Here is a 27894-nt window from a genome sequence, read left to right as displayed (position 1 = left end):
ACCCGTTCTACCCATGGAAGTAAGGAAGGGCAGATGGAAGACTGGAAGTCAAGTGCTGCAAGAACAAGGAGCAGAGTGCAGCTTTTGAGCCCTGGCACTTAAGAGCACCTTTCACCTAACTCCACGGTAGTTTGCGACTAATTCCCGTTCCAGGCTGCCTGTGGAAGAGCGCTGCTCCTGCAGTCTCTACGCGCGCTCCTCTGCTACCCTGCCTGTAGGTTTGGGTGTTCCCGGCGGCCCCTCTAATTCCCCCACGCGCGGCTCCGGCGGTGCGGCCGCTGTCCCGGGCTCGGGGGGGGTGCGGGGCAGGGCCCGGCCGGTGGAAGCGCCGCCCCGGCCGTGACTCAGCGCGCGGGGTGACGGGCGGACGCGGCGCCCGAAGCCGGGGCGGGGGGTTCGGGCCCGGTCTCTTTCCTTTCTCCAGCGGGGGCGGCTCGCCCGGCCCCGGGGAGGGGCGGCGGGGCGGGCGTTAAGCCGGAGGAGCGCGCCGAGCCGGGGCCGGGCGGTGGCGAGGGCTCCGCGATGCCGCTGCTGTTCCTGGAGCGCTTCCCCTGGCCCAGCCTCCGCACCTACACGGCGCTCAGCGCCCTGGCGCTGCTGGGCGCCGGCCTCAGCGCCTACCGCGCTCTCTGCCAGGCGCCCGGCGGGGCGGCGGGCACCGAGCCGGCCGAGTCTCAGCGCTGCGCCGCCCCACGGGCCCTGGACGTCGCCTACTACCTGCTCTCCGACAGCCTCTGCGTCTGGGTGAGCCCGGGGCGGCGGCGGGGCCTGCGGGCCCGCGGCCTGCGGGGCTGGCATCGGGATCGGCCTCAGCCGGCACCTCCCCGCGGCCGGGGGGAGGTGGGCGGGTCCGGGGGGTGTTTCGTTTTTGTTGTTTGAAAACTGCTCGCGGAATAAAGGGGGGGCTCGGTGGATTTCCCCTGCCCGCCCTGGGCCGCCTCCGCAGCCGTTTCCCTTCCTGCGTGGGGCGGTGGGGCAGCGTTAGAGCCGAGCGCCCGGAGTTCAGCCCGCGGCTTGTGCTTCTCTCCCCGAGCGCCCCCCGCTCGTCCTGCCCGAGGGGTTTGGGAGAAGCTGTTGGGAGCGTTTGCCACGGACCCAGGCTCTTGCTGGGCTTAAGCTTCTCCAGGCTCTGCCAGAAATCTGAGTAAGGGGCTGTCCGGTATTCGAGCCCAAGCCTTGCTGCCTTTATTTATTTATTTATTTATTTTTAAATAGCACTGAAATTCTTGTAGGTAAGAGGAAACATTCTCACCATTTAAGGAAAAAAAAAAAAAAGAAAATAATTTTCGGTACCTTTTAAAACCCAAGTCTCATAATGGTTTATGAATTTTGGCTCACTGATTTGTAGTTGAAATAAAGGCTCAACTAGGGGATATTGGATACCTTGCTGAGCTGTTGCTGTTGAACTTTTCATCTATCTGTCACTCAAAGGTGGCAGTAGTTGGACATCTGCTTCACAACATACTTGCTTGACTGAGGTGCTGTTTTTTAATATACCAAACATATTCATCCTTTTGAAACCTGGTCTCACAGCCTTAAGAGTCCTGGAAAAGTTATGTCCTTTGGGAATGACAGCACGAAGCTTCTTCATCATCTACCTTTTTGGTGTCCTGCTTAGATCAAAAGTTAATTACAAGTGCCTTTGCCATATGTGATATAGCAGTTTTCCCAGGCCCATGTCTTCTGTTTCTTGCTACTTTGCTGTAAAGAAGTTTCCCAAGAAAGCCTCAAGAAGTGTTTTTACTGAAGGGGTGTGTGCTATTCAGCATGTTCTGAGGCAACCTCTGAATCCTTATACTGAAACAACAGATTCAAACTGGATTTTTCTCATCTGCCATATGTTAAACAAAATTAGCATCTTGGTGATCTCTAAGTTTTGGCCTTATGTAATTCTATGAAAATTGCTAATCTGTATGAAATAATTTATTGTGAAGTGGTAGAGCAGTTTGTTGGCTTTACTGCTGTATCAAACTGACTGTGTTAGTATTTCTAGAAAAAAAAACAACCTAAGACTTATCAGCTGCTTCATGTGTCTTGAAAGAGACCAGTCTTGAATTTCATCAAAAGGCAATTAATACTGTTCTGTGAACAATGGCAGGTTTTGTTAGACTCCCCTTCTCTCCCTTCTTCTAAATAGGGCAAAAGTATTTGTCACTGATTGCTTTGTTTCTTTCCAGGTACTAGTGAACACTGCCTGCTGTTTTCTGATGCTGGTTGCTAAGCTAATCCAGTATATGGTGTTTGGTCCTCTTCGTGTCAGTGAGAGGCAGGTGAGACAGCAAACAAGAAAACTGTGAGACATGGCAATGGTGTGCTTTTCTGTATGGAATTGCTGAAACTGCACAAGAAAAAGAAATATATTACAATATATATCTTACTGTTTGGTTAGCTAGTATATCTGCAGCCACAAGCTTTTGCTTTATTTTGAAGGGAATTTTTCCTATTGTATTTTAAGCCCACAGTCAACTTGAAAATCCTGTGTCTTTAATGAACTCTGTTAGATTTCTTACAAGCATGCCTCACTTCAAAACACTTGTAACGTGTTCTTCTCTATCCTGCCTGCACCTGGCAGCATTTCTCCATTGCTTTTTGTAGTTGTCAGCAGTGGCAGTTTTGAGTTCCCTCTTCTTTTGTACCTTGACTGCTGGAGAAGTGCTTTCCATTCTCATACACTGAATGGATGGTTTATCAGCCTGCAGGTTTAAGAGCAGGCAAGAAAATCCCCAGAGAAAGGAGGTGAGCAGGACAGAAAGCAGCTGTTTAGTCCTACTCTTGTCTATGTGAGAATGGTTGTAAAAATTCAGCAAAGGAGCTATGAAAGCTCAGAGTTTTTAAAAACAGGATCCTGCAGAAGATGAAAGCAGCAGCAGGACCTTGAATAGTATTGCTGTATTTTTTTTTTTTTAAAGTAAGGCAAATGCATAAGTTGCTTGTGTAAAATGCAGGAGCAGTCGTTTGGAGTGTGTTCACATATTAAAAAAAGAGTCTGTAAAAAGACTTCCTTCCTTTAGGAGGAATCAGGCCATGATGATTTTTGACATGCAGAACTGAGGCACACAAAGCCTCATTAATGCCTGTGGAGCTCTCAAAGCCTATTGTATTTGTAATTCATACCTTGTAGAGGCTCTGAGTGGTGTGTTAAAACTGAGGCACTATCAAACTGCAGTGGGCCAGATTTTCTCTCCAGTCCATGTTGACTATAAGGAATTTTAACTGGTGATGGTTTCCAGGGTGTTTTCTGCTCTCTTAAAAACAGAAGTGAAAAGCAGTAGCAGTGTGGATCCCTTTGTGTTTGGACAGTGGGGGTTTGCCTCAGTTGTCATGTAAAGGAAAGCTGCTTATTAATACTGGCGAGCCCATAGCAGCATCATTAAGGAATTCAGGGCCTGTCTTAACTAAACTCCTGGTGATTTCATCGTGTACTTTAACAAAACATTTTGTTTCATAAATTTTTTAATCCCGTCCAAGCTGGCTTGCTGTCTACTGCTTGAGAACATCATATTATTTCTTCCGTACTTTGTGTGTGTGGGAATGGTTTTATTTTCATTGCTCATCCATCTCACTCTCCACTGTAGGCATTGTGATTCTTAAGAACAGACTTCATCTTTTCTTAATCATCTGTACTTTTGGGCAGATTTTTGGAAGCAAGGTGCTAGGCAATTTGGGCATCTTGAATAACTAACTATGGCAGCTCTTCCAGCAGAGAGGACTGTGTGTTTGCAGCATGGTGGCTGAGTTGCTTGGGCATGAAGAATCAGACTGAGATCAGACTTGCTTTGTGCTGAGCACTGTTTTAGGAATATAGCAGGAAACTGCATTTTGTGCTGTGTAACACAGTTATGCTGTCATGGTACAAGAAACTAGATAGACAGTAAGGTCTGCTGGTATTTTTAGTATGTTTCTTACCTGAGTCTCTTCCATTACAGCATCTCAAGGATAAATTCTGGAATTTCATTTTCTACAAGTTTATCTTCATTTTTGGTGTGCTGAATGTTCAGACAGTGGAAGAAGTAGTGATGTGGTGCCTCTGGTTCTCTGGACTTGTGTTTCTCCATCTGATGGTTCAGCTGTGCAAGGATCGCTTTGAATATGTAAGTTTTGATTAAGGGCTGCCTTTTGGGGCATGCAAATTCTGTTTCTAGCTCAGGCACTGGCTCAGATAAGGTACAAACAGATAATTTAGACCTTTTCCACACCCTGCGGTACTGAACACGTGCACGTCCCATTAGCTTCAAATACTTGCTTTAAAGTACAATGTCAATCTTACTCCTTCAGTTTTCCCATGAGACAAATGGAGCTGAAGATACTAATTTTCTGTAATAAATTGCTCCTTATATGTGCCCTGTAATTACTGTTGCATAACTGGATGAGATGGCTTCATAGCTCTCCTTAGTAAAGACATCTTAACAACAGAGCATCCCTTAGATTGGTGCCCTTTAGGATTGGCCTGTGGAGCCTGTGTCTGCAGATTCTGTGCTGAGGTTTCACACTCACTTAGATATACTGAATTTTGACTGCCAGTGTCTTTACAATATACTGTGCAATTTTCTCTCTAAGCTGCGTTCCACTTTTTGTTAATACCAGGAATAAATTAGGTAGAGATGCAGAAGATGAAGGCTAGGCAAGAAAAAAGAAACTGTAATTTAAACAGTAAATCTTGGCCTTTAAACTATAATGGGCCTGCGTTTTCCCAGGCTCCTCTCTTCTGGCATAGAAGTTTGTCCTGAATTGAATCCATGAATCTTTTTTTGGTAGGTCTGGGCTTTGCAGATTTTTTTTTTAGTAATGTCCAGTAAGGCCTGCTAATTCACAGGTAGCTAAGCACTTAAACTTGAAACTGAATTGGCTAGGGTTAGGGAAATTAAGACAGCAGTGAACAAGGCAGTCATCTGGTATTTTTAGTGTTGTTCAGAAAGCTGTGAAAGAATACGGGTCACGTGGGAAGAAATCCTTATTATATTCTTTTTGCATTCAAAGCATGCATAGTCAATTTTTGCTTGGACAAATGATACTTTTATGATTTGCCTTGTGAAGATGGGGCATGTGGAGCTGAACCAGACACAGAGAATTAAGAAAGAACCCATTTAAAAACAAAACATTGGAATCAACTTTGTAAAACAGATCAGAGTGAAGCTTTGGGCAACTCCTTCTTTCCTTGTCCTGTTCTTTCTCATCCTCCCCTGGAAAAAAGAGGATGGACCAACATCCACTTGGGTTGCCTTTGATTTACAAAGACGAGGCATAGCTCTCTGTTAAGGTTCTTTAGAGATTTAGTACACTTTGCATGCTATTGAATGAGACAACTGTTTTTCAGCAGAGTCTGTTCAGCAGTCTCTAGCTGCAGCTTAAATGGTTTTTTGGGTAGACATCTCTTTCTTCCAGAAGGAAGTGACAGTGGAAGAACTATGGGATGGAAGACCAAGCTGGACAAATTCAGATCAGCTCTTTGGTGAAAAATTGGCAAAACGTTGCTTGAAGACCGTGTGTTAGGTTTAGGTGTCTATGTAAAATGCATATTAATTCTAAGCAGATGCTGTGGAATTTGGTGCAGAAACTACTGTGTCTCTGGTTTTCTTGCACAGGTGATTTAAACAGCTCAAATAATCATAGTAATTGTAAATTAAAAAATAGTAACTGATTGTTAAAATGTTACTGTAAATGACAGTAACATGAACGAGGCTTTGGGATAGTGTGTGGGTTTGGCTTTATTCTTCATAATTTATTACTACATTGCATTGTGAAATTGGTTTTATGCTAGAAAACAAAAGGTTTTCCTGTATGAGGTCTTGTTTGGTGAGGTGACAATGGAAGGCAGGGTGGATGAAGTACTCCTTTAAACTGTCATGTATTTATGTATTTGTGTTGCAGCTTTCCTTTTCTCCTACCACACCCATGAGCAGCCACGTCAGAGTGCTGGCCCTGCTCATAGCCATGCTCCTGTCCTGCTGTGGATTAGCAGTTGTCTGTGGAGTTGTTGGCTACACCCATGGCATGCACACATTGGCTTTCATGGCAGCAGAGGTGAGACTTCCTTCATGTGTGTTGTGGGTTCTGCTTTGTCTTTGATCCCTCACTTGGGGATATCCTGGTACACAGTGGATTTGCTTTTAATTCCCATAAGAAACTTTGAATACACAAACAAATCTTCCCCTGTTTTCCAGACATTGCCAGATTGGCATGCTTAGTCTCTTTAGCCTTTAACCCTGAAAAAAATCTTAGTCTGAAGAAGAGAATGCGAGGGTAGACCTGTAAGGTGATCCTGAAATCAAATGACAGCTTATGAAAAAAGTAATGATTGTGCATTGCAAAAAGGGTCGGTGAAACAGCACCTGAGAGATGGAGAGAGTGTGTATGAAAGTGTAAGGTGCACTTCAGCCTCTTTGAGGTTGTATTTTCTATTTCATTTCTCCCCAAAAGGACTGAGACATCCTTTCCTTATAGGCATACTCATGGCATTTGCTAATGTTTGTGTAACGAGTTGTGTCTCAGCCGAGATGAGCAAAGCATTTTTGTGCACTCCTGAACACTTTGCACTGTGGACTAAACATCCCTATGTTTGTGGAGTGAACATCAGTATGTTTTTGGTGTTGTGGTGGGTTGTTGCACTCTGCCTGAGGAAGTGATAATCTTTAACAAAGGAGAGGAATCCAATCCAAGTATGTTGTGTTAGCACACCGTCAGTTCAGATAACAAATAACATGTACAATTTATTTTTCTCCTCCTATTTTGAATTCATACTTGGAGTTAGGGAGCAGGAAAAAAAACAGCTGATAATAGGAGAATATGATGCTTGTCACACCATAGTTCAGTTATCAATACATTGCTTTATTTTTCCATGAATATGAGAATGTGCAAGACCAGATTTGTAATGAAACACTGGAAGGGTATTGGAAGATTTTACAGTCTCTGAAAGGTGGGGTCTCTTTGGTGTCATCTTATCTTGGCTTGGCAGAAGGATTATCAGCATTGCACCAGCTCAGGGTGGGTTAATCAGGGAGTGTTGTCGAGCCTCTGTTGCCTCCTCAGAGCTGTGCTGTGTGGTAGTGTGGGTGTTTGGGGTTGCAGGATGGGGCCCAGTTGTTCATTTCAGTGGAGCTGTTCTGTGTGCTGATTAATGAAGGAGTGGCTCAGTTAGTGGAAGTGTGGCATATCCAGCCAAATCCCAGATCCCCTGCTGTGCTGCTGGTGGGCAGAGGAACTTTGTGGGGAATGCAGAAGTAAGGGTCTCCTAGCTTTGCTTGCAGCCCCTGGTGTTTGAGAACATTCCTGAGCTGAGGACTGTACAATCTCATTGTGTTTGACAGTCCCAGATGTACTCTGGAAAGTTGTATGATTATTCATTGAACTTGTTTGTATGTCAGCCTCTGTAATATCCAAAGGCAACAAATTTCACATTTACTTGGCTTTGTGTACATGAAAGATGTCCTCTTTGAGTTGTTCTGAATCTTGTGTTTGATAATCACAGAATGATTTGGGTTGGAAGGGATCTTAAAGATCATATAGTTCCAAACCTCCTGCCATGGGCAGGGAATAATGTTTAATCTTTTTCATAGAATTTGTGATTTTATCATCCTTTTGCCTGTTCCTTTACTGCCTTTCCTTCTCAGCAAAAGAATTCTAGTCTGTTTAATCTTTTCTCATAGGAGATTGTATAATATCTTGCCATTTTTGAACATTTTAAATATTCCCTGTATGGATTGGGCAACCATGAGTAATTTCCTTGATTTTAATACCCAACACTGATGTGAGTGGAATAAAATATTTAGGTTTCTTTCTGTATTGGTACTGGCAGTGACACCTCACAGCAGACTACAAGCTCTTAGTAAAAAACAATAAATCTTTGAGACTGAAATGTTTTTCTGGTGGTGGCTTGTGTGATGCTCCTTGAGAGGGATCCTGCCAAGTGTATTCCATTACTGTGAATGAATTACATTAAGTTACATTAAGCTATTAATCTCTTTTCTGCAAACATTGATTTAGCTCAGTGTTTTCAATAAAGCAATATAGATGTTTTTCTTGTGTTTTAGGTAACTTCCCCTTGTTCTCTATTGCTTGTCAGCAGTATTTTTGCTGCAGAGGGTGGATGTGAAATGTGCAAATGCCCAGAGAAAGCTGAGTAGGGACTCGTCTGTGTTTTTGAGTAAACATTAATCTTTTTTGCCTTAATATATGGTGTTTATAAGAAAATAGTATAGCAAGCAGTGCCCAGTCTGTATTTTTGCATGTTTTTTTTAAAGCCAGCTAGTAAACAGTTGGGAGATATGTTGGTAATGCAAGGGGTTAAATATGCATAGAAGCACTTTAGGAGTGCTTTTTACAGATGGAAAAAATTATTCAAACTAACTGGCCTATTGCTACTTTGGGAAGTTAGTGGTTTTGATAGTTCTTCTGTCCTGTTCACAGTACTTATGCTGAAGGCATGCCATCAGACCAGTTTCACAGAAGTGGTTTCAGTTGATCAGTGTAAATCCCCTGCATCTCAGTGTCACTTGGCCCCTGCTAACTACAGGGTGGTGTGGACAGTCCCTGGGGGAAGCATGTCTGGTGTTTTTCACTGTGAGGATAGAGTGAAGAGATGGAGCACTGTGGGCTTGGTGGATAACAGAGAGGTGATGGGGCCATCGTCTCTTAGATGATAAGAGCCCATGGAAATGTAGTTAACCTTTTTGGTGACTTGTCTTCACACTTCTGATCTTACACTTTCTGATAGGCTCAGGTTTTTTTCTCTGTACTTAGCCTAGAAACATAAGTATGATTAAAGAGAGAAGTTATTTTAGCTGCATTTACATCTCAGCAAAGGGGGGGAATGATTTGAAATTATCTTCCTCAAATTTCTGTTATTATTCAGTTCTTCCATTTATTTTTTTTTAATAAGTGGGATGAGGAGAGGTAGTTGGTGGGATTGTGGTCTCAACACTTGCTGAGTGATAATAATTGAAAAAGGCAATACATCCTGTGTAGTTGGGAAAAAATGACAACAAAGCAACACTAGTGGCTGCTTTAAAAACATGGTGTCTTTGGGAACAATTTTTTTTATACTTATTTATAAGTTTCATGGTTGTCTCAGGTATGTTGTGCACACAGTCACCTATAGTGGCCATTGGTTCACAGGACTTGTTAAGCTTCAGTAAAGGAATTTTGTGTTTTAGCCCTTGAGCTCCTGCATCTGCACCACTGTCCCTGCCAGAATGTTGTTAATATGTATGGTGTTTTCTTCCTTTTTTGCAGTCTCTGCTGGTTACAGTCAGAACTGCTCATGTGATTTTACGGTAAGTTCTGTAAGTTCTGTTTTACAGGATGTGTGTTCAGGATGGTAGTGCATATAGCATGTTTATGGAAGAGGTGTAGGTAATTACCTCATTGAATTGCAAATGCATGTTTGGAGATGGAGAGCAGCCCTAAGGGGAGACTTGAGGGTGTTGGTAGATGAGAAGCTTGACATGGCCCAGTAATGTGTGCTTGCAGCCCAGAAAGCTCAACTACATCCTGGTCTGCATCCCCACAATGTGGGCAGCAGTCCAGGGAGGGGATTCTGCTCCTCTGCTCTGTTCTGCTGAGACTCCCTGTGGAGTGCTGTATCCAGCTCTGGGGCTCCCAGCATGAGAAGGATGTGGACCTGCTGGAGTGAGTCTAGAAGAGTCCTTAGAGATTTTCAGAGGAATGGAGCGCCTGCTGTGGAGACAGGCTGAGAGAGCTGGGGTTACTCAGCCTGGAGAAGAAAAGGCTCTGGTGAAACCTTAGAGCCCCATCCAGTACCTAAAGGGGCACCGAGAGAGCTGGAGAGGGACTTTGGACAAGGGCATGGCATGAGGGAATGACTTCAAACTGACAGAAGACAAAGTTAGAGTAGATACTAGGAAAAAAAATCTTTCCTGTGAGATTGGTGAGTCACTGGCACAGAGTGGTTACCCAGAGAAACTGTGGACACCCCATCCTGGAAGTGGTCATGGCCTAATTGCATGAGGCAGCCAAAGGGTTTGGAAAGAGATGATCTTCAAGATCCCTTCAAACCCATACTGTTGCAGGATTCTATGAGATGAGCAAAGGTCTTTAGCTTTGGCCTGTGCTATTTTTAAGCACAAGTTCTGCAACTGACTTTTTTTGTTTGTTTTATGTGAGTGATGTGTGTGTCTTATCCTGAAGTCTTTATTTGAATAAAAGATTGTACTGGTGTTTGAGTAGTTAGAGGAACACTTCTTTTAAAGACAGCTAGTAAAGAGTTGGCAGATATGTTGGATAGTACAAAGGATTAAATACGTGCTGAAGCATTTTAAGAATGATTTTTTGATATAGAAATGCATTTTAGGAGTGCTTTTTACAGATGGGGGTTGAAATGCATGGATAGCTTTAGTGGGTGGTACAGCTTGAGGCATGGATTAAAGTGGATGGGTGCTGCTGGATGAGGGTTGATAGATGCTACTTAATGTCATTCTACAGGGTTTATTTTAAGGTCCTGGTCTCCTGAAGGTTTGTTTTGAAAAAGTTCCATGCATGTGTACCTGTAACACACCTGTGTGTGCATATGTAGGATGTGGTATGTAATGCAGGAGCCTCTTTGTGCAGGTCTGACACTGAGCTGCAGTGACTCACCTAAGAAACACCTCACGTGCTGAAAAATGTGCTTCTGTAGTTACTATAATCCTAAGGTTGACTTCCTGTATCTTAAGTAGTTTTTAGCAAATGCTGCATTTTTCTATCAGCTGGCAGTGTCTGTAGTGCCAGTGTGGGCTAAGCATTGACTGCTTTTTGCTTTTTTAAAATGTTGCTTTTTGGTAACATTAAAAGAAGTCCCCCATGAGTGAGCACAGACTGTGAGCACAGGGCCTCGGAAGGGCAAAGAATCCATATCCAGAAGTTTTTTGAAAAATGGACAAAATAGTTTGATTTATAGAGATGCAATTTAACAACAACAAGAATAATGTTAGTTTCCTCACTCTTGCAGATATGTAGTTCATCTCTGGGATCTCAACCATGAAGGAACGTGGGAGGGCAAGGGCACTTATGTCTACTACACAGATTTTGTCATGGAGCTAACCCTGCTTTCTCTGGACTTGATGCATCATATTCATATGCTGGTATGAAATACTGGACATAATGCTGAACAAATAGACTGGCCTTAAAATAAAGGGTATTTGGTACACATATTTTATATTGGTTTCTTACTTTGCTTATTTTAGAAACCAGATATTACAGAGAAGTTACTTCCTCCTGCATAGTTGAATCATCACAAATAACTTTGTTAAGGAGTATTAACTGCTGTGTGTAATTATCTGTTTAGTAGGTGTTTAATTAGCTTTTTTAATTGAGTAATACCAGACTGAATTATTTTCATTGGCAGCAGGGGATGCTAACCTGGACAGGACTGAATTCAGTTTATCCTTATTATAAATGCTGGGCTGCCAAAGTTGTATGTGAAGAGGTAATGAGTGGTAGTACCTTTGAACATGCATGGTTGGTCTGAATGGACCCAACAAAAGGGAAATTCTTCAGGGCTGGTTTCTCGATTTCTTTGTCTCTTAAGACCTGATGCAGCTTCTTGTTTCCAATGGTGCTCGTTTCTGATCACTGCTCTGTGGTTTTCCCAAGCTGTTTGGCAATATCTGGTTATCAATGGCGAGCCTGGTGATCTTCATGCAGCTGCGCTACCTGTTCCACGAGGTGCAGCGGCGAATTCGGCGGCACAAGAACTACCTGCGTGTGGTGGGAAACATGGAGGCCAGGTCAGCCCCTTCCTTACTCTGCACTCTTGATGTAGATCTAGTAGAGAGGATCCTGAGAAAGAACTTGGGATTCTTTTATGTTCCTTTGATACACTGTGGCATGGTGTAAGCTGGACAGATGCAATGTTCCAAACCTGACCTCAAGTCTCTACTCTTGGAGTGTGTTTTTACCCATTTTATTTGTTAGTGGGGAGACTCTTTTTGGTTTTAACATATATGTAGGATTGACTTGTATAATGGCAGTATTACTGGTAATGTATAAAGTGGCAAACCCTGTCTAGTATTTCTTCTCCTCTATTCTTTTGTATTCTTCTGTATTCTTGTGGGGTGACAGAAGCTCTGAAGAGCTCTGCCTGTTTTAGCTGTCAAATACTGGCTTTGGCTGTGATAGAAATCAATGCTCTTAATTTCATTATGCCATATCATTCACTTACTAACTGAAATGAAATCAAAATAATAATTAAACCCTGCCTAGCTTTACCTATGTATTTACTAAACCTGAAGCCAACCTTAAGACTTTGCCTAAAGTGGAGCTGGGAGCACCTGGGCAGAACTTTAGTCCATTCCCTTTAAGTGAGGTAATATGGAGAAATTGGGAGGCCTGCTAAAACCTAATAGTATACCAAATAGTACTGCGTTTCTCACCCAGTGTTTTAAAAATCAGCTATGTCCCTAAAAATGTTAAGAGCCACAGGGAATTTTACTCTTTCTGTATATCACTGTACTGTTTTAATTTTGAGCCTCTGTGCATTTGATTAATTCTGATTCCTGCTGCTGTAGTCCAGGTGGAGAATGCTGGCTTTTTTTTTTTTTTTTTTTTGAGAAGTTGTTTAATGGCTGTGGTATTATATTAAGAGCTACATAATAAAGTTCATCCACAATGTGTTGTTTCTTTCCAGTAAGATGCAGCCACTGAACCCCTTTGAGCTGCTCACAAAGGTGTTTGAGTTGCATGTGTCACAGAATTCTTATCTGAACAACTCAATGTGTTTTGGTCATTCTGATGTGCTGGAAGAACTACATTCTAGCTTCCTTCTGAAAATGCTGTTGGCAGCTGCCTTTATGTGCTTGTTCTTCAGATGCATTCCACACCAGCAGTGCTGTGAAATGTTACGCCACTCATTTCTATATTGTTGTGTTTGGATACTGTGTAGTAACTGCTTACATGGCACTGTAGCTTAAAAAAAAGGGAGAAAAGTCAAGACAAATGGGAATGGCAAAATCTGAGGCCAAAATTAGTCACCATAAATGCTTATGATCCCAAAGAGACAGCTTAATGGGTGCAGCTATTAAAACTCATTTAGAAAAATGACATAAACCAAATCTATACAGATTATAATTTAAGGATCTCAACAAAATTATCATATAATTATCTCTTGGAGGGTACTAAGTCAAAGCTTTATGCACTTAGGATGTATGAGGAGATGTGCAAAAAAGTGCCTGCAAAAGGCATCAGAGGCATGTGTATAAGTGCAGTGCCTGAAAAATAACAGATCAAAAAAATAACAAATCTGTTGGCATGGGTCTCTTAATGAAGAGTTAACATGGAGGATAAGGTTTTCTCACTGCTGGATTCTCTAGAGAGGAGGCTATGCTGAGCTTGTGTAGTCATTCCTTCTGTCTCTTCCTGTTTCTTCTTTGTAGGTTTGCAGTTGCAACACCAGAGGAGCTGGCAGTGAACAATGATGACTGTGCCATTTGCTGGGACTCCATGCAATCCGCCCGTAAACTCCCTTGTGGCCACCTCTTCCACAAGTATGTGTCCGGGCTGGAGAGAGAGGGTGCACCCAGCTGAGAAGGGAAGGGAGAGATGGGCATGGCTGAAATTTACTGTGGGATGACAAGTAACAAACTAACAGCAGAGTTGATGTGTGCTTGCTGCCTGGGTTCTCTTGCTGGGTTCTCTCTGCTTCTGACAACAAAGTGCAAGTCTTTTTTACTCCAGTCATTTTCATGTTGTAGTTGTTCCACCTGGTGCACTTGTTTTCCCCCAAACTAGGAGTATGCACCTTATCAGCTAGTGGGTAACTAGTGTTGAGTTTTTCAAACACAGGTCAGTACATTTGTTGTGTGGAGGTTGTGTTAATTTTCAGACAAAGAAGAAAAAATTAGAGCGGAATCCTTAAATACTTTCCAGGTATCAGCCCTAAGGAGAAAACAGGGAGTATTTTTATATAGTGCATCTTCACATGGTGGTGAGTCCTCCAGGACAGCTGTGGAGGCCAGGTCTGAATCTGTGGTTTCAAGGGGCAGTGAGTCCATCAGGGCTGTAAAGGAGGTTAACCAAATCAGCAGAAATGGTCCCTAAGCAGCTGGTTAGAACTGGGAGACTTTTGGCCAAAGAACCTCTCTATACACTGCCTCTTACACTCATTCAGTAGTGAATAGTAGCATATGCTTGTGGACATAGTGTGCTGAGACAGATGTGACTTTACTTGGATCTTTTGTAGCAGTGCTTACACTTCCATGCCTGTGCTTAAATATTAAATGAGAAACAGGGGTTGAAGCAGGCATTTCTGGAGGGCCATGTGATGAATAGGCAGGTCAGTTAAATTGGCCCTGTGGTGTTACTTTCTGTAAATAGCTTTTTGCTTTTCTGGTAACTGTCAAACCAGAGGTTGTAATCTGTGTGCTAATTTGTTGTCATTTATGACAAACCTTGCCATAAATATTTATCTGTATTCCAAGAAGTCTCTAATGAGATAATGTGCCTCCATAGCAGAAACTCCTTTTCCAGTGCTACTAAATCATGTGAATATTTAATCACCTGCTGAGCACTTGAGAAGCCCAGGGTCTTCTCTTCAGAAAGACATTTTCTCTGTATTTAAAAGGATCCTTTTGTATTTTTTTCTGAAGCAAATACTGTTCTGAATCACGTTACACTCCTTGGTGCTTTTAGGGAGGGAACATGTTACAGTGGACAGCTTGCATATAAAACCAGATGTAGCTAATAACTCTATTTACAACCTGAGAGTGGTTTCTCTCCTCATAAAAGCCTGGTAATTTTGTCAACAGGCTGAACACTGTGTCCATTCTCAATTACATGGGATTTTTTTTTTCCTCATAAGTTATTTGGAGTGGAAGAGAAGGTGGCCGGGAAGATTTGTGAGGCTGAGATTACCCTGTGCCCAAATATTAATGAAATTTAGTGGGAATAGCTGTCTGAATCTTTTAAGCATGTTTAAACTCTCCTTTACTTTCTAGGAAGCAGGCAGTTTCAAGAGTTGTTGCTCTGAAAGGTTGCCAGCCTTGACCTGCTGTTTGCCCTCCTCCTCCTGAGGTGCTGTGGGTGACCTGGCCCTTCTGCCTGTGTGGTACTCAATGGGTGTGACCACAGCTGCCTTTTGGGGTCTGGTGCTGATGCATCTGGCACAAGGTTGTGTCCATTCCAGCATCTTGGCTGTTGAACTGTTGAGTAGCAGCAGTGTGGTGGCAGCTTGGGAAACTCTGGGTGTTTCCCAAGTGACCTTTGCAGTACAGTTCAGGCAGAGGTGTGAGTTTGCTGTGGGCAGGGTGGGTTTCTGGTGGTCAGGGAGGTGATGTTGGACAGCACTGCCAATGCATGCTGGTTGTGCTGCTGACCAAGGTGGTGAAAGGTGGGAGTTTTTTACTGTGGTGCTTTGGTTGTTTTTGGGAAATCCATCACTGTGTATCCCTCCATTGCAAGATGATGGAAAGCACTTTGGCAAAGTTTCAGGAGCTGGACAGAATACTTGTATCCTTGACTTCACTATAGTGCTGCAATTTGAACTTTTCCCTTGCTCTGTCAACCCAAACCTGTGATCTGTGCCTTCATTTTGTTTACAAATACACAATTTTGGGAATAAGTTTATTTGATCTTTTTATATGTCTTTACCTTTCTAAAGTGTTTTGAGAACTTCTTGAAAAAAACCCACCCTGCAAAATGTAAAGTATGTGTTTTAATATTGAGAAGTGTTCAGCCCTGTGAAATTCAGTTCTTCCACACTGAAAATTAGGTTTAACTTGAACAAATACTGCAGCTGGGTATATCAGCATTAATCAAAAAACATGCACTGCTTTGAGTGTTTCAACCTGCTTTTCAAACACTTCTCACTTTCTGCAGGACAGAAAATTTCAGAATTAAGGAAGGATGTGTAATGGCACAGAATTGTTAGTATTAATAAATATCTGTGTAGAGGGTTCCTGGAGTGGTACTGACTTTTGTGGTTTGGGTATTGGTATTTTGAAAAGCTGTTTGAAAACACTGGAGGTGCCACTGCCTCATCACAGGCAGAACTGCTATGAAAATGTGTCAGGATACATTAACTAAGTGTCCAGTTGGTTTTTCCCTTTTTCATTTGGGATTAGTGAGAGAAAAGAACTGGTTTCTTTTCCCTTCCAGGCAAAACTTGCTTGTTCTGAGCTAGAAGGACATCAAGCTTGGAGAGTGTTTTAAGCTTGTGATAAATCTGCATCCATGTTTATAAAAAGTGAACACTTGAGTATTTTCAGCTGAAAGTAATAAGAAACCTATGCCAGAGTCATCAGGAGGGCCATGTGATGAATTAAGCTCATTAAGGTTATCTCTGAGCAGCCCATGTGTTGATGCTGTGTACAGAATATGCTGCAGCTGCCTGATGTACTGGTGACACTGGTGCTTTGGAAAAACTGCAAGCTCACCCCAGCATTGCTGTTTTCCTGTCAGCTCATGCCTGCGGTCCTGGCTGGAACAAGACACATCTTGCCCCACCTGCAGAATGTCTCTGAATATCACTGACAGCCACCACGTGAGGGAGGATCACCAGAGGGAGAATCTGGATGAGAACCTGGTGCCTGTGGCAGCAGCAGAAGGCAGACCCCGCCTGAACCAGCACAATCACTTCTTCCACTTTGACGGTGAGCTGAGCACGTCTGACATCCACTGCTGGTGCCCACATGAACAGGGGGAGCAGCCTTCTCTTGAAGGGAGTTTTCTCTGTGCTTCAGCTGGAGCTCAAACCATGCTCTGCTTGTGTTTGTCAAACACCACTGTGTTTCTGATGGTTCTTTTGTAAGAGCTCAGATGTGTCTCTGAGGTTTCCCAGAGCTCTGGAGATTTCTTGAAAGATTTTGTACAAGTGCTCCCTTTTTCTGGATTTGTTGTGGTCACCAGCTTCAGTTATTGCCATTTATTCATTGTGTGCCATGTTGACAAGCAGAATGGGAAAATCCTGTGTCTTTTTTGCTACCATGCGATGGTTAATCAACAACAGTCAAAGAGGAGGAAAAAATCCCTCTGTGGTGCAGTCTAAAAGTCAGTCTTTCCCCTATCACCTAGATAATGTGTAGTTGTCAAAAGTCCATTTGCCACTCAGTTTACAAGACACTTGCAATGCTTGGTTAGGTACAGAAGATTAGTTTCAGAAGGAATCATGTAGCCACAACAGTTTAAAATATTTGGGGTTTTTAAGTAGTGTGTTGTAAGTACTCTCAAAGCAGATGTGATTCCAGGCCACAATTAGTTCTGTGTATGGCGACAACTTGTTTTGAAAAAGGCAATTTATGTCGTTTGTCTTCCAGATTTTTTTTAGAATTTTGGTATTGGTGAGTGCTGCTTTCGACAGTCTCCCAGATTTTGATGGCACTCTTGGTGTTTCTCAGATGATTTCAGTACTGCAAATATTGAACTTTGGGCTCTGCTCTTGTGGAGCTCCCATGAGGTAGTTGAAATGCTCACTGCAAACTTACACAGTGACCTGTTCCTCATTTGTGCTTGTTTTGAAATCTTTGGAGATTGTAGGGGGAGAATCATGGGCAGAGAAGGGTCAGACAATTTCTAGGTACATGGAAACTGGCTGATAGCTTCTGCCTGGCTTCCACTTCTGGGGTGCTTTAGGTCTCCAAAGGACATTTATATTTAGAATAACACAGCAGTTTTGATGGTTGTCCTCCCCAGTGCTCTCCAGTGTCTTGGAGACCTGCAGTATTACCATGGAGATAGAAGGAGAAGTGGCATAGAGCAAAGCCTGAGTTTATTTAATTGGCAGCACAGAAGGAGGAGGGAGCCACCCATGTGCCCTACTCTGTTGAGCTGAAGCACACAATTGCAGCAGTCACTTTGTTCAGTTACTCTGTGTCCCTTTGAAGTAGTATTTCTCAGTGATGACCCATTTTGGGCCTGGATTCCGATTTCTTAGAAGCTCTCCTGTTTTTGTAAAACTGCTGGATTTATCCAGAGCTGGATTTGACTCTGGATTATTTTAATTTCTGGTCAGATAGGAACATTAAAAAAAGAAAACAGGGATGTGTTACTTCCTTGATCCCTTTCCAGCCCCCAGATTGTTACACCACTCTGACAGTGTTTTTGAAGAGAGTATGGGCAGTTACTGATTCACTCCAGCCATCTCCATGTCTGGGAGACCTTAGGGATAGATTGCTCTGCAGAACTCCCTGCACATATCTTGTGGAATATAAAGATTCATGTTAAATACATGTAGAAGTACTTGGCCTGCTGAGATTCTCATGCTCTTTCTTGACCTTCTTGGTGATTTCTTGCTCCCAGGCTCCCGAATTGCCAGCTGGCTGCCCAGTTTTTCTGTGGAAGTGATGCACACAACCAACATCCTTGGAATTGCACAAGCCAGCAACTCCCAGCTCAATGTTATGGTGAGACTGCACCTCAGCCTTCCTGTTTGTGTTGTGTAGGGGAAAGGGTTACATGCAAGTGGAGAGCATGAAGGGGAAGAAAGTCAAAACAGTGGTTAGACACTAGATGAAAGCTGTTTTTCTGAGTGAGAGAAGCTTTACTTCAGTGAAGTTAGGGCTGTATTTGGGTTCAGATGTGCCAGCATAAAGGAATAGGTCTGGAGGTAAGTGAATGAGGTAGAAGAATGACATGTACTTCCTGGGTAGATGAGCTGACTTTTTCTCAGCTTGCTTAGTGCAACTTCTTCAGCTCTTTTTCAGTATCTCTGTGTCAACTTGCAGCTCTGAAGGGTGTGAGTCTGTAACCAGAGAATTTAGCTGTTGGTCAAGTAGTAACTGATCAAACCATTCTATAGGTTTTGATTTGGTTTTTTAATCTTTAATAGCACTAAGCTTCAAGATAGCAGTTTCAGTGTCTTATCAGTGTGAGGTGGGCTCTCTAGCATCCTCAGCTTTTGCTGATCTATCATGATGATGATAGAAGTGTAGAGAATGAAATTCCATATTTGTTGAATTCATCCATAGAAACTCTAATGTAGTCCAAAAAGAAAAGGATGTGGCCTTATGAAACACTTCATTTTTTTGAGAAGTGCTGTTTCCTTTGAGTTGCTCAAGATACTGTGTTCTATACCATGGTAATAAATGTGGTAATAGATGTTCAGTGAGGTGTCTCATGAAAGTGATGGAATTTTCTGAATATTAGGTCTTTCCCACACTTAGTCTATGCTTCTGTTTAAACATCAGCAGGGTAAAGCTACTATTTATAGGCTGTTTGAGGCAGGGAGGGATCAAAAAGATGTTGGCAGATGATATATTAGTTAAATATGCAGGAACTCTCCATCTGAGGTCAGTTTAATTTTTCTTTTACTGGACACAGTGACACAAATAGGCTTTTGTTAAGGATGAGTAATGATTTTGTTAAGATTGTGTATTATCAAAAGTACAGTAGCAACTTATATTAAAATGTCTACTTTATTGGAAAGCTGGTAAAAGGTTAGCAAATTATTAAAGTATTACACATTTTTAATAGAAAATAAGTGACATTTTCCCTTGTGTTACTGAATAAAACCCTAGGGAAGTATTTTGAGGGGAAAGCCAGAGGCTGAAATGCTAAATCAGTTGGTTTGGTCACAAGTTAGTACAGTGGAGGGTTAGGTTTGCAGAAGTTGCTTGTGTTGGAACTCACTATCAGTTAGTGCATAGTTTTTGCTTTGTTCTCAAAACTCCTTCCACTTTTCTTTCCTTATTACCATTCTCATTCCCTTTTGCTCCCCCATGACTGTGGGCATTAGTGAAAATAGACATTTAAATATTAAATGAAATCTAGTTGTTGGACTCTAAAAGCATCTTATTTGTCTTCCCTCTTACCTTATTTGATTTGGATAATATTTAACTAACTTGAAATTCAGTCATAACAGTTCCCTGACAACTCAGTTTAATTTAATTGAGTTTTCAGACCCTATTCAACTGGTTTGTAGGGAGGGTGGCTGGAGGGAGTGGGTTAATAAAACTTACTCCACATGTCCTTATGGGTACCATTTTGGAACCAATATGGCAAAAAGCACAATAGTTTTTTTTCTTCCAGTGTTGATCTAACTTTCAGTCAGCCATGAGTGTTGTATAGATCTTTATTAAAAAGGCTGTCATAAGAAGAGGGCCAGGAAGCTTTTGAAACCTTTGTGCATCTACAGGCACTGTTCAGGGCCATGTGGTGTCTCCCTAGGAGCTGCAGTTTGGGTGTTGACTTCAGTGGAGGCAGCCTATTGCCCTGGAAGCCAAAGCCAGCATGGGTTTCCTTTCTCTTTTCTTTCTCTCTGTGGGTTTGCATATCATAAGCAGCATCTTTGAGCTGGTAATATTTTTAATCTCCTTCTGTTGACATACTTATCATCTGACTTCTATTTACTGCTGATACTGACTGTATTGCTTTCTCCAGGCCCATCAGATTCAGGAGATGTTCCCTCAGGTTCCTTATCATTTAGTTCTGCAGGATCTGCAGCTAACTCGTTCTGTGGAGATCACCACTGACAACATCCTGGAAGGGCGCATCCAGGTGCCTTTCCCCACACAGGTGAGTCATAAAACTGTGCACCTAAAATTACTTTCTTTCTTATCACATCACTGAGCCTCTTAATAATGAGTGAGGAGAATGAAATGAGTTGAAGCACTGGTGAATCTGGGATTTGTTTTTCCTTTTGTTTAAATCTCTGTAAATGCTGTGTATTCAGTCATGTACCAAAAATATATTGAAAATGTCCTAGCTAGACAAGAGACAAATATTTGTTCAGTTAAAGCAGCTCTTCCCAGTCTCTCTTGTGCCGAGCTTTTAGAACATTTACAGTTGATTTCTCTGCTGACAGATAATTGAATTGTACCACTTAGGAAGATTTTTTGCAAAGAAAGTCAGCAAAATGATGCCTTGTTCTTAATTAGTGCCAGCAGATTTCAGTAAAGCAGTCTGGGGACAGTGTTTCTGTTAATAAGAATATTGAATTCTGCTTCTGTGCGCATCAGATAGTACTGTTATCTGGAGTCTGTGTGTGGGGAAGCAGAGACAATTCTCTCTCAACACAGAGCATTCTGTTTATTGCTAACTTATCTGTTTCTAAATTGAACACAACACCTGACATTGCAGACGGCAGAGTTTGAATGTGTTCACAGAACTCAGGTTTTTTTGCTCTTTCTCTCACTGTATTAAACCCATGATGTTTGCATTTCAGCGTGCAGATAGCATTAGACCTGCACTGAACAACCCTGTGGAAAGGCACAGTACTGATCAGGAGGATACTGGAACTGTCACACAGGTAAATTGGCATAAAAATGGGCAGAAAGCACCACTAGAAGCTGCATGGACTGGTAGGTGCCTTTGGTTCTGTAATCAGGTCAGGCTGGTGGCAGCCCTTCCATGCATTTCACATCAGAGCTAACATAGGCAGATAAATCAGATATGAATATAGTGCCCCTATAAAGTATTATCTGTGTGCTTTTCTTTTTCTTCCTTGAGGGAAAGTGCTCTCAAATGGTACAAAGAACAGAAGATCTTCATGTCTCATTTCATGTCTGGTCAGCCCATGCCTGTCTGTGGAATATGAAGAGCAGGTAGCTTTGCTCTTCCCTTTTTCTTCTCATTCCCATTCTATACCTCTCCAAACACTTCCATTAAAAGGAGGAGTATTTCTTTTTTGAGTATAAGAATTCTTTTGTGTTCTGGAGGAAACACTTTAGGACATGGGGAGCTTTGGTTGGAATGGAGTGAGATATGAAGTGGACTAAGAGATAACAGCCCTTCTCTATGCAAAGCACAATAACAAGTTTTGCTGTTCTTTGCAAAGGCCTTTACTAAGCAGCATGTGCTAGCTAAAATGTGGCAGGGAAAGAAAATTACCCTGTGAGTAAAGTAAGATCTCATTTCACTTTTGTTTTCCCTGACTGTAATAGTGACATCCTGAAGGTTTTTGTTTTATAAATCTCCCTTTCTGCTTGCTGAATAAATTTGTGAGGTCTGTGACTTTCTCTGCAGCCTTTAGTGACCTGAATAGCCAAGCTGTTACTACCTGGAATTCAACTGTGTCAGTTCCCTTGTTAGCAGGTTGCAAGACAAAATACCCTTTGATTTGGTCTGATTCTGCAGTTGAGGCTGAGGAAGAGGTGGTAGTGATGGTACAGATATTTGGTAAGAGCCTGAGGTAGCAGCTACAGAACTGCAGGAATGAAAACCTTGGTCTGGATCAAGCATTTTGGGGTTTCTTTGAAGGTTTTGGAGGCATTTGCTCTACTCTTTAATGAGAGAAACCTCTCTTGGTACAAATGGTATCTAACTCATCTTTAGCTTGATTCTGGCTTCAAATCCCACTGTGAGTGATTGTGTTGCTTGGTCATCTTTCTTCCCTCCTGCCTGACACTGTCTGTATTTCTGTCCTTCCTTCTACAGAACCTGAAAAACCTGGGAGTGGTGTCCATACATCACAGCACATGCTCTCTAATAGAGATGCCTTTTTGCTTTGCAGTGCTGCTGAGCTGTGCTCAGATGATGTGTTCTGGCTGGAGCAAATGGTGGTTTGAATGGAGAACCTGTTTTTATCATGTAGGATAGCACAGAGATGATCTGGAGACAGTGGAACAGTTGGGAATATCCTGCAGTTTAGTTGGGCTACTCGTGGCTACTCGTGGGGGATGGACTGGTGGCCTCTGTGAGGGTTTTCCATTTGGATGGATATGTATTGTGCCAAAGGGGGGAACCATAGGCAGGAGCTGAAGTGGGAGATTGAGACTGCCATGCATAGAGAGAAGTGTGCTGCTGGGTAGTGTTGTGGGAGCTGGAAGGGGCTGCTGTCCTCTTCCTGCCTCAGAAATGCTTTGTGCATTTTACTGTTAGCTTACGCTGCCTTTGGACAAGCTGCTCACTCTTCTTACAGAACTCAGAGTTCTGCCAAGGACTCTTACTTTACTCCTTGCTGTTGAGAGTATTTCTGTTGAGGAGAGGAGCCTTGGGAGCCTCTGGCTCTAGAAAACTCCTGTCACTTTGGTGTCCCCTTGATTTTGATTTTAATTTGCAACCAAATACCTGGTGTATCACTCTCTGCTTGCCAGAAGAATCTGTTGCTGTAGTCAGTCAAAGGCTTGTCTGTGAGAAAAGGGCAAGCAGCAAACAAGCTACTTCAGCCTGAAAGAATAGTTTCTGTAGTATACAGGCTTCTGCACCTGTGTTCTGCTGCATTACTGAGGCTTGTCATAACCTTTACTGCAATTAGCTGTGATAGTTTTGTTTCTAAAACCTCCTTGGTAACTGTTCCTGTGCTCAGTTAGAGGATTGGGCTCTAGGTATTTTTGAATCTTTGTAACATTATGAAAAACCCCCAAACCTTAGGTGAGCCAACTTGCATCTTCTGATGCAAATGGCTGGGGGGGGAAAACGAGTGATCAAGTCTGAACATTGACAGCAATGAGTGGCCTCCTCACTGCTTCCCCCAGCAGAGCTTCCCTTTTCCCTGCCCACCTGTGTGGGAATTGGAAGCAGCAATTGAGTTGCTCTGTACCTGTTCCACTGGGTCTGCCAAGGTCATCTTGGTTCCCAGTACAAATCCATGGGGTTCTCCCTCCCTCCTCAGGAAGGTGGCAGTGCTTTGAGGCAGTCTGTGGTTGCCCCTATGTCATCCCATTGCATTTGTGTGCACTTTGGTAAATTGCAGCTCTGGTGTTCTTGCTGAGAGGCTGAACACTCACACTTGTGTTTGAGGTTGCAGTGTCTGTACTGTGCTGACTTGGGCTCTGGGATTCCTGCTTGGCTCACCTACCGAATGGGAAGTGACATTTGTCTGGGTGTTTGCTCTCTGAAGGTGTTGTGTCAGGGAGATGGCCTTACTTCCTTGTCTCCAGGGCTTTGGGATGACTCAACTTTTTTTGCACCTCAGCTGCCTAATCCTGTGTGTTGTACTGTGATGCTGCCATGTCTGGGCCGTTGGGGCTGGAGCAGCAGTCCCAGGGAATCGGCCATGGCATCTCCTCAGCAGCTCTGCCAAAGGCCCCAAACCAGGCAGTAGGAGCTGCCTTGGAGCATCCCACTGGCTTGAGTCGTCCTCTGGAATACCAAATGATGGCTACAGCCTTCAGTGCTTCCCTGAGGTGATTTGTTTGTTGATGCCACCACTCCTGCTCTGGCTGTGGCTCTGCATCAGGGGCTGATGTGATTGTGTGTGGCAGGGTGTGATCAGGATGTGCTGTTTCCCCTCTGCTGTGCACCCACACCATCATCCAGCAGCTCACTTTTCGGGTTAGTGTTATCAGCTGGCAGTCAGGGGGGAGAGGTGCCATGTGGGGGCTGCCAGCTCCTCTCTTGGCACACTGTGCTTGGGACAGTTGCCAGCCTTGCTCCAGCAGTCTAAACCAGGATCATTTGGGTGCTGCAGAACCCAGTGAACCGAAGCCTCATAAATTCCCTTCTTGAGCACAAATTATCTTTGCAAATACATTTGTTATTCTTTCCTTAGTATGTGGATTTCTGCTTTTTCAACTCTTTACTGTTGCATCACTTGTCAAGTCAGCTGCAGAATCTGACTTTCAAATGCCCCATTTTCAGAGAGCATTAATTATGAGTAATTAATGTTTGTCTTTGACATTACTTTCAAACATGGCATAAAAGATACAGCGTTATAGGATACAGGATATTTGAGCATGGTTTGAAATAGCTTTGTTCTGGTTTTTGGCTGGGTTTTTCAAAGGAACCCGAAGGAATTGGGTGTAGCAGGTGAGACTCTGGTTTCTTCCAGTGCCTCAGAAAACGACAATTCTTTGTAGCTTCTTGTTTTGATGCAAAGAAACCCAGCTTTTGCAAAGATGTATGCTTTATTTCCTTTTCTTTTAGACTGAGAGAGTGCCACTTGAACTGAACTCCAGACTGGAAGAAATGGTGGAATTCAATGAAATGGAAGCAGAACCTAATGAAGCAGAAGATTTTGAGGCCAGGGGAAGTCGCTTTTCCAAGTCAGCCGACGAGAGGCAGCGAATGCTGGTTCAGCGGAAGGAGGACTTGTTGCAACAAGCTCGAAAGTATGTTCCTTCCTAAAACTCCAGTCTGGCCAGTCAGGTGGAGGCCCCAGAATGGGTTTCAAATGGATTTGGACCACTGAGAGCCTGGGTTGATGTGAAAAGCAGTAAGAGGAATTAATACATCTGTCACAGCAGGCTCAGTATGCTGTACTGCTAAACCCAGCTCAGAAATAGCATCACGTGTCCCAACATGCACACAGCTTCCTGTGCAGTTCATCCAAAGCTCTTTGAAAGCAAAGGCTGATTTTTCCAGCTCCAGTGGGCTTTAGTCTAACAATGTACTGAGAACTGGTTACTTGGGCTGAGTCCTTTAGCAGTCTTTGGTTTGGCACCTGGCACAGGTGTCAGCCCTCACTGTCTGTGCTCTTACACCTGAAATTCCAGTCAGGCACCACTTTTTCCAGTTACAGAGCCCAGAGCAGTGCAGATCTGACAGGTGACCCTTACTAGACTTCACCAGAGGAGCTCAGCACCAGCCAGTCAGCACTGCTGAAGAGAGAGGGACCAACTTGAACTGTTTCTTTTAGCCCAACCAGTAATAGCTGTTACAGATAGAATTCAACTCTTTTACCGGTATTCCAGTTATGTTGGTAGACTTTCCTAGCATCCAGTTGCTGATTAATCAGAAAAGGAAAAGCACTTTAGTGATGTAGAAAAAGTAGTGTTGTTTGTAGTGTTTTTAAGAAATGTTTTCCCTTCCTTTATATTGTAGGAACAATGCTGAGAGGGTCTACAACAACCCCACTGAGTTCTGGATCCTTTGGTGTTGTCAGGCTACTGCTGCTCTTTTTCTTTTCCACGCTGAAATGCCTTATAAATACCTGGGGGTGTGACACCATTTATAAGTCTATAAACAGACTTGCTCCTAGACTTAATTTTTCCTTGATGTTTTAAAAAATGTCTTTTAGGAAGACAGAGTGTTTTTGACTTTCTGGTTTACTGGTTTGAAGAGCTGTTGAATTTCAAACTACAGATTTTTTGCCATTAAAGTGTAAAAATTCACTGGGATGTTAACTCTGGCAGCAACTTCCTTGCCCTCTGGCCTCAGAGTGTGCAGCCCCTAGTGCCTCTTCTGTCACTGGCTTACCTCTGCCATCAGGGAGTGCCTTGTTGTGGTTGGCAGTGCCAGAGGCTGAGGAGTGGAGTAACAGGAACAGAGGGAGTCAGTAACTCACCTGCTGTGAATGGCTCTGAGTTGAGGACAGCCCTGACCTTTAGAACTGGCTCCTTCCCACAGGCACAAGGATCTTGCACAAAACCTAAGAGCTTCTGCCAACTCTGCAGAGCCTGTTGTAAGTGACGTGGGCTTTTTTTAGGAGCACATAACTTGTGTGCACTTTTATTGAGGCATTTTCCTCCTAGTTTGCCTTTCAGCCCTCACAACTGCAGCAATGCGTTTTTCAGAGCCAGAACGAGGTGGGTTCTGCTCACTCATCTTTTCCTTCTTTCCCCTCAGGCGTTACTTGAACAAAACCTCCGACGAGGAGCTGAGCACAGAGAAGCCTTTGCCCGAGGGAGCGGCGGCTGACGCTGCCACCCTGCGCCGCAGGACCCTCGCTGCCGCCGCCGAACGGAGACTTCAGATGCAGCAAAACTCTTAGCGCCCGCTGCCCCTCCTTCCTCCTCCTCGTGAGCAACGTTGAATAAATAAATTACATACACAAAACCCTGCGCTTTCTATACCAGCAAGAAAGTGTCTCTTCAGAGTTCAGCTGGCTGTGCTGCCGAGTGAGCTGGCTGCCTCTCTGCTGTATAAAGCATGTGGTCTAATAATGTTTGGACAGCTGACAAATTAACCTTTTTTGTAATATTTTCTATGTGACGTTGATCCTCTACACAACAAAAGGCAATTTCTAAACCACGGGCATGACTTCTGCAGCTGGCATGAGCTATGGGGCTGACGGCACAGCAGAGGCTGGGGAAGTGTGTTCTGAGGTAGCTGTGGGTGCAGGTCACAGAGTGCATGGCCACGTTCTGCTCGAGATCAGGGCCAGTTACTCTGAGGGAAGGAAGCTTAGAAGCTTGCAGCAAGCCCTGTGTTAGACAAGCAGGCTCCTTGGTCCCTGTTCCTTCAGCAACCAAGGTGTTACATAGGGCAGCTTGAAGGGCTGGGGGAGCCTCTCTGGGAGGTTCTCTCACTGGATGAAGTGTCTGGCTACACAACACAGAGAAACCTGAATTCATGAATTGTGCAGCAAAGCGCTGATTCCCGCATAAAATAGTTCACTGTTGCTGGGCTCTTCTACAGTGGCAGAGGTTTGGCTCTGTTCATCCCCAGGGCTGCACTTTTCCTTTGCCTGTATGTCCAGGAACAAGGGAGGGGCAGAGTGGGACGGAGTGAAGAAGAGGCACCTAAGGCGAGGTTACAGTGTTGCCATGAGCCAAGGGAGTCAAACCTGCCTGTCCTGGACGCCAGCGCCACACGGACCAGGAGGGTGTGGAGATCGCTCCATTATCTTGCTTTTTATTTCATTTTTAACCCCACAACCTCACCCTGAGTTTATTCAGAAAGACTGGAGGAACGGGGGCAGCTGGACCTTTGCTGGCTGCAGCCCAATCTGCTAACCTGGATTTTATTAAGAACTTTTGAGATCCCCTTGGCACCGCCGCCGCTAGCTTACCTAGTTGAATTTTACATGGCAGTGACTTAATTTTTAAACTTCTGAAGAGTGAGTTCTAGTTTCACCGTCCTTTAGAAGGAGCCCAGTATTATCTAGAATTGTTGGTAATTTTTTTACTGTTGGTTTTTAGGTGAAGGTGAATTTAATGAGAGGAATTGCATTGATGTTTAGGTGAAAATAATTTATTTCAATAAAACTCTTTGGGAAGCCTTACCTTGCAATGCTGTTAGTAAACCTCAAAAAAAAAATTTTGAGATCTTTGGTTTTGCTTTGAACACAGCTGTTTTGTTTTTACTGTTAAAAAAACCCCAACAAAACAAAAATAAAACCTTGATCAGTGTTGGAAATGGTTTGTAAATTTC

At 43.4% G+C, this 27894-nt stretch overlaps 1 protein-coding gene across 1 annotated transcript; it reads left to right on the top strand.

The window, feature by feature from the left end:
• Positions 1 to 341: 341 nt before the first annotated feature.
• Positions 342 to 27879, top strand: AMFR (autocrine motility factor receptor). The gene is made up of 14 exons (XM_009090662.4): positions 342 to 744; positions 2178 to 2270; positions 3927 to 4091; positions 5869 to 6021; positions 9229 to 9269; positions 10943 to 11075; positions 11587 to 11720; positions 13365 to 13475; positions 16387 to 16577; positions 18223 to 18326; positions 20302 to 20436; positions 21086 to 21169; positions 24727 to 24911; positions 26368 to 27879. Exons 1-14 carry the CDS (start codon positions 523 to 525, stop codon positions 26510 to 26512), a joined length of 1896 nt encoding a protein of 631 aa, XP_009088910.1. The 5' UTR covers positions 342 to 522; the 3' UTR covers positions 26513 to 27879.
• Positions 27880 to 27894: the final 15 nt, after the last annotated feature.

Source organism: Serinus canaria, chromosome 11, assembly GCF_022539315.1.
Source record: "Serinus canaria isolate serCan28SL12 chromosome 11, serCan2020, whole genome shotgun sequence".
NCBI classification, from domain to species: Eukaryota; Metazoa; Chordata; class Aves; order Passeriformes; family Fringillidae; genus Serinus; species Serinus canaria.
This window is presented reverse-complemented; position numbering and strand designations above follow the sequence as displayed.